The sequence below is a fragment of the Cervus elaphus genome, chromosome 19, assembly GCF_910594005.1.
Source record: "Cervus elaphus chromosome 19, mCerEla1.1, whole genome shotgun sequence".
Taxonomy (NCBI): Eukaryota; Metazoa; Chordata; class Mammalia; order Artiodactyla; family Cervidae; genus Cervus; species Cervus elaphus.
The window spans coordinates 65269175-65288457 of NC_057833.1; the positions used below are offsets into that span (position 1 = coordinate 65269175).

General features: G+C 48.0%; 1 protein-coding gene across 2 annotated transcripts in view; it reads right to left on the reverse strand.

The window, feature by feature from the left end:
• Positions 1-19283, reverse strand: part of GALNT15 (polypeptide N-acetylgalactosaminyltransferase 15) — a 46205-nt gene that overhangs the window by 20936 nt on the left and 5986 nt on the right. For both annotated transcript variants that reach the window (XM_043874673.1, XM_043874672.1), the window contains exons 2-3: positions 2314-2483; positions 327-531 (exon numbers count right to left, since the gene is read on the reverse strand). In XM_043874673.1, the coding sequence (XP_043730608.1) occupies positions 327-531; positions 2314-2483 (375 nt within the window). The remainder of the gene's footprint in view (positions 1-326; positions 532-2313; positions 2484-19283) is intronic.

Here is a 19283-nt window from a genome sequence, read left to right on the forward strand (position 1 = left end):
TTTTGAAACTATAAAGTGATTCACACATATTTTTAAAAAAGAACTACATGTCCCTAAGGCAGGAGCCTGGACCAGTCTTCAAGTGGGAAACAGCATGGTCAGGCTCCTGAGCCAGGAACACCCCTAAGAGGGGGGTTTGCCCCTTTGCCCTTGGAGATCTCCCTTTTCCTCTGCCCATGACCCTTCCTCCCTGGCCTGGGCACTGGAGCTGCAGTTGGCTCAGGCAGTGGTGGCAGGGGAGGGGGGTGTGTTCTGTGAGTGGCTGAGGCTGTACACCATTTTTCCCTCTCCCGCCTCCTGCTCTACAGCCCCCGGTAGTGAGTTACCTGTCACCAGCTATTCTGGCCAGAAGGGGCTCCAGCCAGCCCGGCTGGCACTCGCAGTGGGTGTCCATGAAGACCAGCACGTCCCCGGTGGCCCTGGCGGCCCCCAGCATCCGGGCCCTGCTGGCACCCAGTCTCCTGTTGCTCCTGAGCAACTTCACCCCCTCCAACCGGGCCACGTGCTCGCTGAGAGCCATCTTGAGTTGTCCTGGAATCGACAGGGTGGTGGTCAGTGAGGTCATGGGATCCCACAGCCCCCGAGAGCGCGATGACCATCACTGGGATCATCGCCAACAGGCTGCTCTTGGGAGCGGTGGTGAGCGTCACCTACATTACCGGGTGGTTGTTGCTAAGATACGAGAGGCATTGTTCCTTTGGGTGGATCGGGGCTCTCTCTGGTAAAAACCAGGACAAATGGCATTGTGAAGCTAGAAGAGAAGAGAACGTGCTCACATTCTCCAAAGGCAGCAGCGAGGTTGCAGCAGACACTGCTGGTACCCCTCTCAGATGCCCTGGGACCCCTCTTTCTGGTTTGGTTTGCAGGTGCCCAGCTGCTGGGGGTTGGCTGCTAACTGAAGTCCCCATCCTTCCCTGGAGACATGCCCCAGGGGACGTCCTGTGAGCCTCTCCTGCAAGTAGCAGGGAGTTGGGCAGAATGCCACCCCTCACCCCAGGTGGGTGGTGGGTGGTTGGCAATGACCGACCGCTGCCTGAATACCAAACCCACTCTTTGCCTCAAGGCAAGACAGATGCTGAGGTGCATCTGGGGACGGGCTGTGGCTGAACTTCACCTGACACCGAATCTTAGCTCAACTCCTTCTGCCTCCTCCTGCTTTCCCTGCTCCCCTAGAGTGCTCCCCTGAGAGCACCGGCCCACCCCCCAATAAACATACACATGAGTCCCCATCTCAGGCTCTGCTTCTAGCATACCTGACCTAAGACACAGGGGTCAAGGAAGTCAAAGGCAGAAGGTCCGTTGTAGGCGGCCCCCAGGAAGGTGGCACTGGCCGGAGAGGTCTTAACTTTAGTGGTGGGGAGTGAGCAATGCCGCAGTGAAGAGAAAATGGGAGGCTAGAGACTGAGAGCAAAAGTCTACACGTTCTTTCAGGAATGACAATCCTATAGAGGATACAGGTCGAGAGAAGCTTTTTAGGCTTTGTATTCAAGATCAGGTTTGATTCCTGGGTCGGGAGGATCCTCTGGAGAAGGGATAGGCTACCCACTCCAGGATTCTTGGGCTTCCCTGGGGGCTCAGCTGATAAAGAATTTGCCTGCAACGTGGAAGACCTGGGTTGGGACGATCCCCCAGAGGAGGGCTTGGCAACCCACTCCAGTATTCTTGCCTGGAGAACCCCATGGACAGAGAAGCCTGGCGGGCTACAGTCCATGAGGTTGCAAAGAGTTGGACACAATTGAGCGACTAAGCATAGCACTGCACAGTCAAGATCAGAAAAACTGTGCCAATGGACAGGTGTGAGTGCGCCCAGGTGAGGAAACTAGCAGAGATGGGAAGACCACCGGACAGTCATCCTTCAGAGTCGGGGTGAGGGCGTTGGTTCCAGGAGTCCCCCCACCCACCACAGACATCAAAATCTGCAGGTGCTCTAGTGCTCAAGTCCCTTACATAAAAGGTCAGTACAAGGGACCTCCCTGCCAGTCCAGTGGTTAGGACTCCACACTTCCAATATAGTGGCGCAGGACTAAGATCCCACATGCCGTGCAGTGCGGTCAAAAAAACCAACAACGAGAGGGCAGCACAGTCACCCTCGAGCTGCTGGTTCCGCGCCTGCGGCCAGCATCACACCCTGTGGGTATCACAGTGGGGCGGAGCCTCTGGGGCTCTTCCCGGATAAGTCTCCTGCGCCTGAATCCCCGTCTGTGGGACCGCTTCCGGGAACCCCGTCTACACAAGCTCCAAACCCCAGTCTGTGCAGGGAGCCCCCCAGGGTCCAGGCCCTCCCGAAAGAGCCTGGAGGAAGCCCGCAGCCACCTTGCTGGCTGAGGTCGTCCACTAGGACGATCTCCTTCAGAAAGGCCCTGGGCGCCGTGTCCAGGATGCTGTGCACGGTCCTCAGGAGGGTGGACCAGGCCTCGTCGTGGAAGCAGAGGACGACGCTGGCGGTGGGCAGGCTGTCCGTGGGCGGCGGCTGCTGCAGGCACCTGCAGGGAGGAGAGGCAGGATGTGAGGGGAAGGGGAGCTTCAGCTGGGGCGGCGCCTGCCAGTGACTCTCCTCCCAACTTGATGGCTCTCTCCCTGGGTCTTCTCAGAATTTCCACCAAAGAGAACCCATTACACAGAAGTGCTGTCCAACTCAATGGCTCTCTCCCTGGGTCTTCTCAGAATTTCACTAAGGAGAACCCATTACACAGAAGTGCTGTCCAACTCAATGGCTCTCTCCCTGGGTTTTCTCAGAATTTCCACTAAAGAGAACCCATTATGCCCTCACAGATGTGCTGTCCACTGTCTCCCAGGCCTTGGATTCCAAGAACTGATTTACAGTGTTTATCCTTGCCTCTCCCCTAGCAGCTGAGCGGTATTACCACCATTTCTCAGCAGACGACTGTCCTAATCTGTAAAATGGAAATGAATGACAAGATCACCCACCTCTTAGAGATGGTGCGAGGCCCTAACAGGACAAGATACACAGTAAGTGTCCTGTCAACATGAAAGATCGTCTGTTTAAGAGCAAGGACGCTATTTTCTTTATTTTTGTATTCCTGCAATCTAGCATAGCATCTGACACAATACATGTTAATTTTTATTTCACTCTATGTGTATCCTTTGCCCTAAAGTGGGTCTCTTGCAGGCAGCATTATTGTGGGTTCTTGTTTTTGTTTTTTTTCAACCCACTTTGCCATTCTATATCTTTTAGATGTGGCACATTTAGAGGCACATTTAGCCCACTGGCATTTAAGGCAATTATTGATAGACATGTATTTATTGTCATTTTAAACCTTGTTTTCCCATTGATTTCATATTTCTTCCTTGTCCTTTTCCATCTTGTGGTTGGATGATTTTCTTTTGTATTAAGCTTATATTCTTTGCTTCTTGGTTTTTGTGGACTTATTGTACATTTTAGATTTTTGGTCACTCTGTTTTTCAAGTACATTAATCCCTTCCTATATCTTCTTGTATTAGACTGGTAGTCATATAGGTTCAAACACATTCTAGAAAAAAGAACTAGAGTATTTTCTTAAATACTATGAGTATTTTCTTACTCATCCCCCACATTTGATGATTTTGATGATTTTATGATTTTACATCTTCAGATTCATCCCTTTGCTGTTCATTGTGGTTGTCATCACTTTCAGAGAAAAAAATTGTCTTTTTTTTTTTTTAATCTGTGTACTGGTTTATTTACATGATTTACCTTCCAATTATAATTTTCTCCTTCCTATAGATTCTTACTTATTTTCTATTTAGAGAAGACCTTGCAATATTTCCTTTGGGATAGGTTTAGTATTGCTCTATTCTTTTCGTTTTTGCTTGTCTGAGACATCCTTTACTTGTCCCTCTATTCTAAATGATAGTCTTGCTGGGTAGAGTATCCTAGGTTGCAATTTTTTCCCTTTCAGGACTTTGTAAATGTCTTGCCTCTCCCCTGTGGCCTGCAACTTTTCTGTAGAGAAATCAGCTGATGGCCTTATAGGGGTTCCCTTGTCATCCTCTCTTTGACTTTTGCCATTTTAATTATCATCTGTCTTGGTGGGTGTAGACCTGTGTCTGTTCAGATGACTCACAGGTGCTGACTTTACAAAGCCAGGGGCAGGGGTGTAAATCCATGGTGCACACAACTGAAGGGAGAGAAAATTCAGCCCTGCTTCCCAAGTAGCATGGCCCCTGGGGCTCAGCTGTGGTTTCATCTACCCTTCTGCACATGGGCAGCCTGTGGCATCTGCTGCCGAGCCCCTGAGCGGTGGCTGGGGTGCACTCTCTAGGAGCCCGCGGAGGTAGGGTCAGTGTGTGGAGACAGCGGCTGCTATAGTGACCCTGCCCTTGGCACACTACTTAGCAATGGTGCGTTGCTACTGTGGAAGGCTGGGCTTCTTCCAAGAATACCCCTTGTTGAGCTGGGTCATGCTCCAGGCCCTTCAGGCTACCTCTGAGCAGCCAGCACCATTCCTCTCCCCAGGCCAGGCCTCTGAACTCTGAGTCTCAGCACCCAGCCCCGATCTGTAGCAGCAGACTTGTGTCTCAGACTGGGTGCCCAGGCTGGTGGCTGGACTGTCCGTGCAGGCCTCTCTGCTCTGTCTGCTGCAGACTGGTGGCTGGGCTCGCCTCTGAGCCTCTGAACCTCTGTTTCTGAGCTCCCCACTGGTGAAGGGGATTCCCAGAGTTCAGGAACATTTCCTCTTTTCAGCTCCCTCCCAGAGACCCAGGAGATGTCCCACTTACCCCCTTCCCCCCTTTCATCCTACCCAGTTGCATAGAAACCTTTCTTGTCCTTTCAGGAGTTTGAGATCTTCTGTTGGGTCCAGGAAAGAGGTGCTCTGTGAGAACTGCCCTGCCTGTAGATGTGTTTTTGATGTATTCGTAGAAGGAAGTGAGTTCCACGTTCTTCTACTCTGCCATCTTGATCAGAGCTCTCTACATGCTAATTATTATTATGATTAATATTATAATTATTATTGAAGAAGCGGCAAGGATCGAACCTTTGGGAGCAGTAACAACATGCCAGATGCTGTGTCAAGCCCTTTATGCACATTACTGCCTGTTGAGTCTGTGGGTTGGACCATTTCACCCCACTTTACAGATGAAGAAACTGAGGCCCAGAGGGAACAAGGATCATCAAAGCCACATGATCAGTGATTGGCAGAGCTGGATATTATACCTTCACAGCAGTCACGCCCTTTCCCCTTTGCTGGTTTGTGACTGGACCAATGGGTGTGTGTGTGGGTGTGTGGGTGTGTGATGGTGTGATCGCTGCCGGGAGATTCTTAGGTTCCCACTTTCCTCTCCAGGTGAAGAGAATGCTCTGCTCTATGTTTGCTGAGCATGGGGTCTGTGAGGACTCTAAGTGAATCCACAGTGGAAAGAATTCTAATAACACCCTGACCCATAAAGCAGCATGCAGTTCATACTTGTCCACAAAGGCACTTTCTTAAAATGCACTGCTAGAGCATGCCTTTCCAGATTGTAGCTGCTGAAACCACCAGTCTGTCCTCAGAGAGGCATTTGCATTTGAACTGGGGTTGTCTCAAGGACCTCAAACTTCTAACATCTAATGGCATCTGTGAAAATTACTAGAGCTAATCAATGAATATAGTAAAGTTGCAGGATATAAAATTAACACACAGAAATCCCTTGCATTCCTATATACTAACAATGAGAAAACAGAAAGAGAAATTAAGGAAACAATACCATTCACCATTGCAACAAAAAGAATAAAATACTTAGGAGTATATCTACTTAGGAGTAAAATACTTAGGAGTATATCTAAAGAAACAAAAGACCTATACATAGAAAACTATAAAACACTGATGAAAGAAATCAAAGAGGACACAAACAGATGGAGAAATATACCATGTTCATGGATTGGAAGAATCAATATTGTCAAAATGGCTATACTACCCAAAGCAATCTATAGATTCAATGCAATCCCTATCAAGCTACCAACGGTATTTTTCACAGAACTAGACCAAAGAATTTCACAATTTGTATGGAAATACAAAAAACCTCGAATAGCCAAAGTAATCTTGAGAAAGAAGAATGGAACTGGAGGAATCAACCTGCCTGACTTCAGACTCCACTACAAAGCCACAGTTATCAAGACAGTATGGTACTGGCACAAAGACAGAAATATAGATCAATGGAACAGAATAGAAAGACCAGAGATAAATCCACGAACCTATGGAGACCTTATCTTCAACAAAGGAGGCAAGAATATACAATGGAAAAAAGACAACCTCTTTAACAAGTGGTGCTGGGAAAACTGGTCAACCACTTGTAAAAGAATGAAACTAGAACACTTTCTAACACCATACACAAAAATAAACTCAAAATGGATTAAAGATCTAAATGTAAGACCAGAAACTATAAAACTCTTAGAGGAGAACATAGGCAAAACACTCTCCGACATAAATCACAGCAGGATCCTCTATGACCCACCTCCCAGAATATTGGAAATAAAAGCAAAAATAAACAAATGGGACCTAATGAAACTTAAAAGCTTTTGCACAACAAAGGAAACTATAAGCAAGGTGAAAAGACAGCCCTCAGATTGGGAGAAAATAATAGCAAACGAAGCAACAGACAAAGGATTAATCTCAAAAATATACAAGCAACTCCTGCAGCTCAATTCCAGAAAAATAAATGACCCAATCAAAAAATGGGCCAAAGAACTAAACAGACATTTCTCCAAAGAAGACATACAGATGGCTAACACACACATGAAAAGATGCTCAACATCACTCATTATCAGAGAAATGCAAATCAAAACCACAATGAGGTACCATTACACACCAGTCAGGATGGCTACTATCCAAAAGTCTACAAGCAATAAATGCTGGAGAGGGTGTGGAGAAAAGGGAACCCTCTTACACTGTTGGTGGGAATGCAAACTCGTACAGCCGCTGTGGAGAACAGTGTGGAGATTCCTTAAAAAACTGGAATTAGAACTGCCATATGACCCAGCAATCCCACTTCTGGGCATACACACTGAGGAAACCAGATCTGAAAGAGACACGTGCACCCCAATGTTCATCGCAGCACTGTTTATAATAGCCAGGACATGGAAGCAACCTAGATGCCCATCAGCAGACGAATGGATAAGGAAGCTATGGTACACATACACCATGGAATATTACTCAGCCATTAAAAAGAATTCACTTGAATCAGTTCTAATGAGATGGATGAAACTGGAGCCCATTATACAGAGTGAAGTAAGCCAGAAAGATAAAGACCAATACAGTATACTAACACATATATATGGAATTTAGAAAGATGGTAACGATAACCCTATATGCAAAACAGAAAAAGAGACACAGATGTACAGAACAGACTTTTGGACTCTGTGGGAGAAGGCGAGGGTGGGATGTTTCAAGAGAACAGCATCGAAACATGTATATTATCTAAGGTGAAACAGATCACCAGCCCAGGCTGGATGCATGAGACAAGTGCTCAGGCCTGGTGCACTGGGAAGACCCAGAGGAATCAGGTGGAGAGGGAGGTGGGAGGGGGCATCGGGATGGGGAATACATGTAAATCCATGGCTGATTCATGTCAGTGTATGACAAAAATCACTACAATATTGTAAAGTAATTAGCCTCCGACTAATAAAAATAAATGGAAAAAATACATAAATAAAGGCATCTGTGCTGGCCTGGGGATCAGCCCTAGCTGCTCACCAGCTGGGCACCACTCTGCCGGATGTGTCCCAGCTGAAACTGGAGCTCTCAATGCACCAGAACCTTGCCTGTGACTCTCTGGGAAAAATGCTACCTGGTGAGGAATTGGTTCTAGGTGAGTGCTTTCAGATAACAGAAAAACAAAAATCTTAGATGGTGAAACAACAAAGCACATGAACGTCTCGTAAGCTAGCTGTGACAACTGTAATATTGTTTCTGTATTTATACACTGCTTCTTTTCATAAAGTATTCAAAGTCACTCCAAATTGGGAAGGGAATATGTCAAGGCTGTATATTGTCACCCTGCTTATTTAACTTATATGCAGAGCACATCATGGAAAATTCTGGGCTGGAGGAAGCACAAGCTGGAAGCAAGATTGCCAGGAGAAATATCAATAACCTCAGATATACAGATGACAGCACCCTTATGGCAGAAAGTGAAGAACTAAAGAGCCTCTTGATGAAAGTGAAAGAGGAGAGTGAAAATGTTGGTTTAAAACTCAACATTCAGGAAACCAAGATCATGGCATCTGGTCCTATCACTTCATGGAAAATAGATGGGGAAACAATGGAAACAGTGACAGACTTTACTGTGGGGGCTCCAAAATCACTGCAGATGGTGACTGCAGCCATGAAACTGAAAGACATTTGTTCCTTGGAAGAAAAGTTATGACCAACTTAGACAGCTTATTAAAAAGCAGAGACATTACTTTGCCAACAAAGGTCTGTCTAGTCAAAGCTATGGCTTTTCCAGTAGTCATGTATGGATGTGAGATTTGAACTATAAAGAAAGCTGAGTGCCAAAGAATTGATGCTTTTGAACTGTGGTGTTGGAGAAGACTCTTGAGGGTCCCTTGGACTGAAAGGAGATCCAACCAGTCCATCCTAAAGGAAATCAGTCCTGAATATTCATTGGAAGGACTGATGCTAAAGATGAAACTCCAATACTTTGGCCACCTGATGAGAAGAACTGACTCATTTGAAAAGACCCTGATGCTGGGAAAGATTGAAGGCGGGAGAAGAAGGGGATGACAGAGGATGAGATGGTTGGATGGCATCACCGACTCAATGGACTTGAGTTTGAGTAAATTCCAGGTGTTGGTGATGGACAGGGAGGCCTGGCATGGTTCAGCCCATGGGGTTGCAAAGAGTTGGAAATGACTGAGTGACTGAACTGAGCTGAACTGATTCAAAGTCACTCTGAAGAAGTATACACAATAAAATAATGATTTTTTAAAAAAGCCTAAACAGAATGCTGCCTGCCAGTCCTGTAAAAAAAGAATGTTGCGGCCAGCAGACAGTGCAGCTCCCTCCCTACCCCCACCTCAGTGCACCCCGAGGGGATTCAGGATAGAGGAAAACAGGATACTGAAGATGAGTATCTAAGAAATGATTTCAATGAGCCCAGATTCTTGCTTCTTCCCATACAGAGCAGCGCACTAAAATCACTAACTCGAGATGTCTGTTTCTGTGATTGGCAGTAATCTTTTGATGTTCGACTCTATTCGATGTTGACTCCATGGTTTATTTGCTTTTCTTTTTTCCAGCAAAAACTGCTACATATCTGGTTCCTCTCTTACTTCTGGGGAGCAGTTCCTCAGAACTGCCTGAGTTGTTGTCTCCCTGGTTACAGTCCTCAGTAAGGTTCCCAAATAAAACACAACTCTCAACTTTTAAGTTGTGCATTTTTCTTTAGTTGACAAGTGGAAAGTCAACATTTGGAGGAGGACATACATGTATAGGTCTAAAGAGCCTTGGTATTTCTAGAGAGAATTTGAAATTTGACTCTAAGCTTCCTGGAGCCCAAAGTAAAATGGGAGATTTACAGAATTGTTACCGTCAGAAAAGCTACGTACCAGGTAGACTTTTTTTTTAATACAATGGATAAATTTTTAATTTGAAATCATTTAAGACTCACAAGAAGTTGCAGAAGTAATACAAAGAATTCCCATGTTATCTTTACCCAGCTCCATCCAGGGAGAGTATTGTACACCACCACCCACAACTGTCAAAACCAGGAATTTTACATGGTTCAATACTATTAAGTCAAATACAGGCCTTATTTAGATTTCATCAGTTTTTACATCTAGTGCTGATTTCTAAAAGAAATCCCTATGGACTTTAGGGCTTCTCTGGTGGCTCAGTGGTAAAGAATCCACCTGTCAGTCTAGGAGACACAGGTTCAATTCCTGGTCCAGGAAGATCCCACATGCTGTAGAGCAACTAACTGGGGTCTCCTGCATTGCAGGCGGATTCTCTAACTGAGCCACAGGGGAAGCCCAACTAAGCCCAAGGGCCACAACTACTGAGCTGTGCTCTCAAGCCCGGGAACCGCAACAAGGGAAGCCTCCACAATGAGAAACCCACTCATGGCAACTAGAGAGAGACAAGCCTGCACTGCTGTGAAGACCCAGTGCAGCGATAAATAAATAAAGAAAATTTAAAAAGAGAAGTTCCTGTGGACTTTAGAAAGAAGGCCCTCTTAAAGAGATGGCGTATTCTTAGAAGCATCCCCAAGATGAACAAAATAGTGACCTATACATGAACTTTTGCAGCTTGATTTCAGGGCCATTCAAATAACACACCAGAAGTGGAATAATACCAGGATTGGCAAACCCAAGGGTCCTAGACACAGGGGCCCCCAATGGCTACTGAAAAGAAATCTTGCCACAGTGAACCCAGTGGATACAGAAAAAAACCCCAAAACATTATTTGGGCAGTTGATTGCATGATGGCTGTTTTCCAGGTCAGATAGGAGAGGAGCTGGGGACAAAGAGGCCTGCATATGGGATTCTCACGGGTGTAGGTTCAGAGGGACTGAAGTCCATCACCTCAGAACACAGCTGCACCATCCCAAGGGAGTGACTCCTTGCTCTACCCCAATCCATAGAATATGAGGACAGGAAACAATACCTGTGTGTGTGTGTGTGTGTGTGTGTGTGTATGCGTGCGTGCGTGCACATGTGTCCTTGTAGTGAAAGTGAAAGGTGCTCAGTTCTGTCTGACTCTTTGCAAGCCTATGGACTGTACAGTCCCAATTGGGAAGATCTCCTGGAGAAGGGAAAGGCTACCCACTCCAGTATTCTGGCCTGGAGAATTCCATTGACTGTATAGTCCATGGGGTCGCAAGGAGTCGGACAGGACTGAGCGACTTTCACTCACTCACTCACTCACTCATAGCTGATTTACTTTGCTGTATAACAGAAACCAACACAACATTGTAAAGTAACTAGACTCCAATAATAATAATAAAAAGAATGGTGCTGGCCCTGAGTGAGCACTCTGCATTCACTGCCTTCATCAGAAGATATATTACTACTGCAGGATGGATCCCAAAGGCTCTGGCAAGCCTTGAAATTCTGTGCTCCTGCCTCTTCAGAGAGCCCTTTGCATAGAACAGGGAGAAGGGATGAGGACAAATCAGGGGAGCAGGGTTTTCGAAGAGAATCTCATAGGACTGTCCTCTTCTCCCTCCACATCCTGTTCCAGAGTTTTCTAGGTTTTATGAGCAGAGAGAACTGTGTTCTGTCTTCCTGGTGAGAGAGAGGGGTGAAGAGATGACAGGGAAGGTGCATGGCTGGGGTGAACTCAACCGGCTTCGAGGACTTTGAAAAGCAAGCGAGCTTTGGAAAACTCTTCAAGGCTAAGGGTCGGACGGGGGGCTCCCTGAGCCGTGGAGGCGGGCATCTGGCAGCAGCTCAGAGAGGACCCTTCACGTGCTCCAGGGAAAGATGCTCACACGTCTTCAGGACATAAGCAGATGGCCCTGGAATACCTCTTCAGGCAACCACAGAGCTGCTGGGGCTGTGAGCTGAAAATAATCATGGTGGCAATGTGATGCTCCCAGGAGGACCGGCGTGGGCTGCTGGGGGCAGGCCAGCTCTCCCACCGAGGCTCTGAGAGCAGCACAGAATATCCGAGACAGAGCTTTGGTGAGGCCTGTGTCTCAGGGCCTGCGAGATGCTCTTCAGAGGAGCCAGGATTGATTCTTGTGTTTCTGGGGGGTGGAATGAGCGAGAACAGGGGGCTATGGGCCGAGCAGGCTGTGTAGACCCCTATGGAAGGAAGAGGCTCCGGATACATGCCTGGGCTTCTGGGGTCCAAGGTCATCACTCCAGGGATGGCCTCATCAGCCTCTGGGCAGCACCGAATCTCATGGGGTTGGCTATACGGGTCCACGTGGTAGCACAGGGGCAGAGGGGGTGTGGGAGGGGATTCCCTGAGAGCTCCAACACCCTGACAGTTGAGGGAATCTTAGGAAGTTCAGTTCAGTGCAGACGCTCAGTTGTGTCCAACTCTCTGCGACCCCATGGATTGCAGCACGCCAGGCTTCCCTGTCCATCACCAACTCCCAGAGCTTGCTCAAACTCATGTCCATCGAGTCAGTGATGCTTAGGAAGAGCGCATATCAAACTCTGACGCTGAGTTCAAATCCCAGAACTGTCCTTATGTGACTTGGACAAGAGACACAAGCTGGCTGATAGCCATCCTTCAACAGTTTCCAGATCCACAGGCCCAGTCACTTCTGTAGTTACCAGTGCTTATTTTTCAGAATCTTTTTGATTCCAGCAAGTCCTTTTCAAGCAGGCAGTTTACTCTTAATTTTTTAATCTGAAAAATGGGTTTGTTGCAAGGAGCAAATGAGTGAATTCATATAAAGTGCTTAGGCCAGTGCCCTACTCATAAGTAACCTTCCAATAGAGGCTGTTGATTATCGTTTCCTGCAAGCCTTCCAAGAGCCTGACTAGCTCTCTAGGCTTCAGCTTCTTCATCCATAAAATGCGGATAAGATGTACAGTGACTGTTAAGGACTATGGGAAGATTAAAAACCTGATGTAAATGGAATCATATAATCTGTCGCCTTTCGTGTCTGGCTTCCTTCACTTTGCAGTGTTTTCAAGGTTCGTTGTTTGAAGCACGTATCAGTACTTCACTCCTCTTTACTGACGAATATTGTTCCATTGTTTGAGTAGACCTCACTTTACCCATTCACCAGCTGATGGGCATTTGAGTATTTCCATTTTTGGTTATTATGAGTGGTGCTGCTATGAACATTCATGTGTAATTTTCATGTGAACATGTGTTTCGAATTCTCTTGGGTATACACCTAGAACTGGCGTTGTTGAGCTATGTGGTAAATGAATGCTGATATTTTGAGGAATTGCCAAACTGTATTCCAAAGCAACTGCACCATTTTATACTCCAGCAACTTCGTTACAGCCTTGTCAGCACTTGCTATCGTCTTTTTTTTTTTTTTTAATTTTAGTCATTTCAGTGGTGCTGAAATGGTGCCTCATTGTGGTTCTGATTTGCATTTCTCCACTGACTAATGATCTGAGCATCAGCTCGTGTACTTTTTGGTAATTTCCTCTGCATTATTTGGAGAAATGTCTATTCAAATCCTTTGCCTATTTTTAAGTAGGATATCTTTTTATTTTTATTATGAGGGCTATTGATATATTCTGATGCAAGTCCCTAATCAGATATATGATCTGCAAATACTTTCTACCATTTCTGGATTGTCTTTTCACTTTCTTGAAGCACATAATTTAAAATCTTTATGAAGCCCAATTTACTTATTTTTTAAGTCACTAAATGTTGAGGTTGTATGTATGTAGCACTAGATGAGGCATACATAGTCCATTCTAAAGATGAGAAAACTAGAACCCAAAGACCTTCAGTGACCTGCTTAAAGTTGCACGGCAAACGGGGGCAAACAGGGGCAAACGGGGGCAAACAGGGCTTTGAGCTCGGTGGCTCAGTGGTAAAGAAGTTGCCTGCAATGCAGGAGCTGCAGGAGACTCTGGTTTGAACCCTAGGTCAAGAAGATCCCTTGGAGGAGGGCATGGCAACCCATTCCAGTATCCTTGCCTGGAGAATCCCAGGGACAGAGGAGCCCGGTGGGCCACAATCAATGGGATTGCAAAGAGTCAGGCATGACTAAAGTGCTTTAGCATGCCTGCATGCACAGCAAATAGCTGATGGTCAGTGTGACTCTAAATGTTATGTTCTTGACCAGTGTACGTATATTAGCATCTTAGACTGAAGTGCTAACAGAATGTTGTGGATTCAGTCATAAAGCCTGTGTTCCAGTGACTGTGATGGGAGGGGATTATTTAAAGAACACATTTGTTTCATCAAATGCTCTGGGCTATCTACACTGATTTAGTAAAGTCCTCAGAAAGCAACTTCCTTTGATCCCACTGTCTTGGCTGCCTGAGAAACTTGCTTCTGTGGAGTCTTGCTTGGCACCATGCTCTCAGCTTTTCTCAGAGAACAGTGAAAGAAAGCCTTTCATGAGAACTGCTTTGTGTTACGGTCACTGTAACACCTGTGGAGGCAAGGTCTACTCCAGCACTTTCTATCCCCATACACAACTCTGGAGGGAAATTTTCTCAAGATAGAAGTCCCAGGAAAATCCTTTCCTCCTTTGAGGACCTGGTGTGTGTCCTCCTCCTGAGCAGCAAGGGTTTCGATATTTATGGTGTTTCCCTTTTCACTTTGGCCACCAGGAAGCCCAGAGTAAGAAAATGGTGACTCAGCTGGTTAAGAATCTGCCTGCAATGCGGGACACCTGGGTTCAATCTCTGGGTTGGGAAGATCCCCTGGGGAAGGGAAAGGCTACCCACTCCAGTATTCTGGCCTGAAGAATTCCACGGGACTGTATGGTCCCTGGAGTTGCAAAGAGTCGGACACGACTGAGCGACTTCCACTTCACCAGCCCTTGATTGCCTATTCTCATTCTAATTTTCTCTTTCATCTCAACTTTCCATTTCCTATCCAGTCATATAACAGTTATTGACTGACAACCTACTACTACTGGGAGGTGGATTAAATACAATAAGTCCCCTCCGTATGAATCTTCAAGTTGTAAACTTTCAAAGATGTGAATGTGCATCTGATTCCAACAAGGAAGCAGATCCTGTGCCATTAGCGTCAGGGGTGAGCGACATTGCAGCTCGCCCTCCGTCTCCCAAGGCCGACGACCCTTCAGCTCTACCGTCGCCCGCCTCCCGTCTCCTCCAGTCAGCAACCCTTCTTGCCTGTCCACCAACACCAGCCCCTGTGTGACAGCTGTTGCACCCTTCTGTACCCTTCAAGGTACTGCCCCATAAGAGTAGGAACGTTTTCCTTACTTTTTGTGATTTTTTAATGTATTATTTGTGTGAACAGTATTATAAATCTGTTACAGTACAGTACTACTGAGTCAGTGATGCCATCCGACCATCTCATCCTCATTGGATGGCATCACTGACTCAATGGACATGAGTTTGAGTAAACTCCAGGAGTTGATGATGGACAGAGAGGCCTGGCATGCTGCAGTCCATGGGGTCACAAAGAGTCAGACACCACTGAGCGACTCAACTGAACTGAACAGTTCTATGTAGCCCATTGTGTTCATTGGGTACCTAGGCTAACTTTGTTGGACTTGCGAACAAATTGGACTTAGGAATGTGCTCTTGGAACGAAACTTGTTCATATGTAGGGAACTCGTGGTAGATAAAAGCCTTGAAGCAGAGTCGTGTGATGCTCCCGCCCGTATCCCCTGGGGGATATCCTAGAGTACAGCACAGCCCGAGTTTCAATTGTCTGGCGGTTTTCTCTGACGGCCAGAGACGTTCTCCTTAAGCACCAGCTCCTGAAGAGCTACAGAGTAACCTCCTCCAACTCTGGGAGCTGCCCTCAGTCGGCGCCTAAAAGGAGTCAGTGTATTCATATCCAGCAAACCCAGACCCTAAGCCAGGGGCAGCAAGGTGGCATCACCAGGTGCCCCCGCGGGGCAGAGCCTCAGCTTCCCACAGAGGTAACCGCCTGCAAGCCTGCTGTTCGTCGGCTGCCTCCTATTCCCTGCCTCACCGTCCCAGCCCCCCAGCAGGGCTCCCTGGCACCAGGGACAAAACAAATCCTTGCCTTGGGGTCTGCCTTGGGGGGAACCCAAACTCAGAGAGTCTCTGATGTCGTGGACTTTATATCCCATTAAATAGAAAACCAAAGAATTATTCAACAGCTGAAGCCAGGACCTGAGGGTGGGCAGGACACAGTTTGAGAAGGTGCCTGGTGGGGAACGGTGCTCCTGGAGGATGTCACAGCCTCTGCTAAGGACTGGAGGTGGGCAGGGGCTTGGCGTGTACCAGGAATGGAAAGAAAGATTTTCCCAAGTACGCTTCCCTTTATCTTGACTAAACAGGATGTTAGGAGCAATTTGCTATTTCATGATGTATCTTCAAGTCCTTCAGGGGAATACAGTAGGTAGAAGGCAAAAAAGAGAGCAAAGGTAAGTGGTCCATGCAGGGGCCCTGGGCAAGTCCCTTCCCCTCCTGGGGTGACCGGCGTTTTTTCTGTCAAGCGGGTTTTTTCCTGCTCAGTCAGAACCACGGCTTTGCCAGGGGGATGGGTGAGGCAGGGCAGAGAAACAGCTCTTGGACCCCGAGAAGCAATGCTCGAATGTGACCAGTTCCAATGAGGTGCTCCCACAAGAAACACTTGCTTTTATTATTAAGTGATGGCGCCGCTTTCTTTGTCCTTCAACCAAACACCTGGTGCATATTTTACTATCTCAGTGTGTGGACATCACGCAAGTGTCCGAAAGCCCACCCGAGCTCACTTGTCCCCCTTCTGAGCAGCAGCAGGGAGGAAGGAAGGGCCCAGGGCTTTGGAACCAAATCAATGTGGCTCTGAATCTTGGCTCCACTATTATATCCCCTAATTAGCCAACATAGAGAGGCTGAGACTCCCCTCTAATCCAGGGATCATTATGGCTCAGGAGAGCTGCTCAATGTACACAAACTTCACACTCGGAGATCAGAAGAGCCTGGGTCTGTGTTGACACACAGATGCATGCCCCGGCTTCCTGCAGCTCCGGGGTTCCCCATGACCTCAGAACATACATTTGGAGGCTGATTCTGAAGAAAAGGAGTCACAGCCATGCCCCAGATGGCCGGGCTATGACGCAAACCCTTGTCCGCCCTCCCCTTGCCTGGCCAAGTAGAAAGGTTTCTGCTGGATTTTCTGAAGCTGGTTTGGAGTTCCTGACTCCCATGCATGCTAAGTCCCTCCACAGCTCCTACCAAATCAGTTGAGGTCCCCCACTGACATGGGCTTCCCTGTCTTAGCCCTGACCCCACCTATGTCGCAGCTGGTTGCTTGCCTGCAGCCCTCAGGGTACCCCAAGCTCCTCAGGGGTGGGGCTGGGGCGTGCTCACCTTCCCACCTTCAACAGTTGCTAACCAAACACTCAGAGCTGGGCATGACGGAAGGGATTTCGAATGCATGCGGGCACAAAGAAATATTTATTCAGTGAATGAAGGAGGATGCTGTTCTTGCTCTCAAGAGGTGTACAGGCTGGCTGTCTATAGGTACAGGATAATGATACAAATTCCCTGCATTCTATGAGAACCCCTGGGTTCAGCCCTTGGTGCCCCTAATTGGTGGAACTCATTGTGGAGACCCCAATTTCCAGGCACAGGGCTGCTGGGACATGGCCTGGGGGTGATGCTTTAGAGCAGTGGTCTCCAACTTTTTTGGCATCAGGGGCCGATTTCATGGAAGACTATTTTTCCATGGACTGGAGAGGGGGATGGTTTGGGGAAGACTCAACAACACTACATTTATTGTGCTTCTATGAGAATCTAGGGATTCTCTCATGCCTCAGTTGGTAAAGAATCTGCTTGCAATGCAGGAGACACTGGTTCGATTCCTGGGTTGGGAAGATCCCCTGGAGAAAGGATAGGCTATCCACTCCAGTATTCTTGGGCTTCCCTGCTGGCTCAGCTGATAAAGAATCTGCCTGCAGTGTGGAAGACCTGGGTTCGATCTCTGGGTTGGGACGATCCCCTGGAGAAGGGAAAGACTACCCATTCCAGTATTCTGGCCTGGAGAATTCCATGGACTGTATAGTCCACGGGATCACAAAGAGTCGGAGATGACTGAGTGACTTTCACTTTCACTTATGAGCATCTAGGGCTTCCCTGGTGGCTCAGATGGTAAAGAATCTGCCTGCAATGTGGGAGACTCAGATTCGATCCCTGGGTCGGGAAGATCCCCTGGAGAAGGGCATGGAAACCCACTCCAGTATTCTTGCTTGGAGAATCCCCATAGACAGAGGAGCCTGGTGGGCTACAGTCCATGGGGTCGCACAGAGTCGGACACGACTGAACGACTAACACTTTCACTACTTTCACTTTATGCAAATCTTATGTGGCCCCTGATCTAACAGGAGGCGAGGCTCAGGTGCTAATGCAAATGGCGGGAGGCCACTGTAAATACAAATGAAGCTTTGCTTGCCTGCCCACCACTCACCTCCTATTGTGCAGCCTGGTTTCCAACAGGGCATGGATCGGTGCCAGTCCGTGGCCTGGGGGTTGAGGACCCCGGCCTTAGAGGGACAGACAAAGCAGCCTACATATGAGGCTGCGGCTGCCAGCCTGTCATTGCCCAGGGGACAAGTCACGCAAGGTGCACGCAATCCTCTTCTCTTTGTGGAAATCTCCCAGCCTCCTTCCGAGGGGCTCCAGGCATCTCTGGCTTTGCTCTGATCCTGGTTCCCTTGCCCTGGACTAATGATGGCTGTCAGACAGTGAGTCCCTGTGGGCTGTGTTCACTTGGTTAGTCTGGGGGGAGGAGCCTGGCCACAGTCATTCATAAAACCCTCCAGCTGATTCTCACACCCAGGCAGCGCTGTGAACTGTAACCTTCATCAGTGTTACTCAAGCTTTGACATGAACATAAATCACCTGGGAATCTTGTTAGAGACAGATTTTCCAGCAGTAGGGCTGAGAGGACCTGAGACTCTGCATTTCCAATTGTTGCAGGTCTGAAGCCCCACACTTTGAGTGGCCCTGGAGTAAATAATACCAGCTTTCCCCGGTGGCTCAGCTGGTAAAGCATCTGCCTGCACTGCAGGAGACCTGGGTTCAATCCCTGGGCTGGGAAGATCCCCTGGAGAAGGGAACAGCTACCCACTCCAGTATTCTGGCCTGGAGAATTCCATGGACTATATAGTCCATAGGGTCACAAAGAGTCAGACACAACTGAGTGACTTTCACTTTCACTGGTAATTAAAAAGGATAAGATGCAAGCTGACCACTTCTGATCAAACCCTCGAAGCACAAGGCAGGACCCCCCCACCCTGGGCACTGCATGCTCCAACTCAGAGGATGGCACTCGGCACAGTCTACACCGCAGCCCCCTCGTGGGGGCTGGATCCAGACTGGAGATGCAGAGAGGTGCCCTCCATGGCCGTGGCTTTGCTGGACTTAGGGTGCTTGGTGATCATGGGGTACCTTTGTGAGCTGACCAGCCAGGCACCAACACACCCTGGCTTGTTTTCCCTCTCATTACAGGTGGGGGATTAGCTGGGCTTCAGCCTCTCATCTCTGCCCAGTTACTGACACCCGCCCCCCCCCCCCAACTCCTACCAAATCAGCAGAGGTCCCCTCACTTGCCCTAGGGCCGGGCCCACCCGCTCAGATTTACTGATGCCCTGGCAGCTGCCCTCTTCTGCAGCCCAGGTGACAGAGCCATCCTGTGGTGTCTGGCTTCCTGGCAGGAATCGACCTGACCCTGTGAGGGCCACACCCCCTCCTCCTTGACAACACGTCACAACTCCAGGGG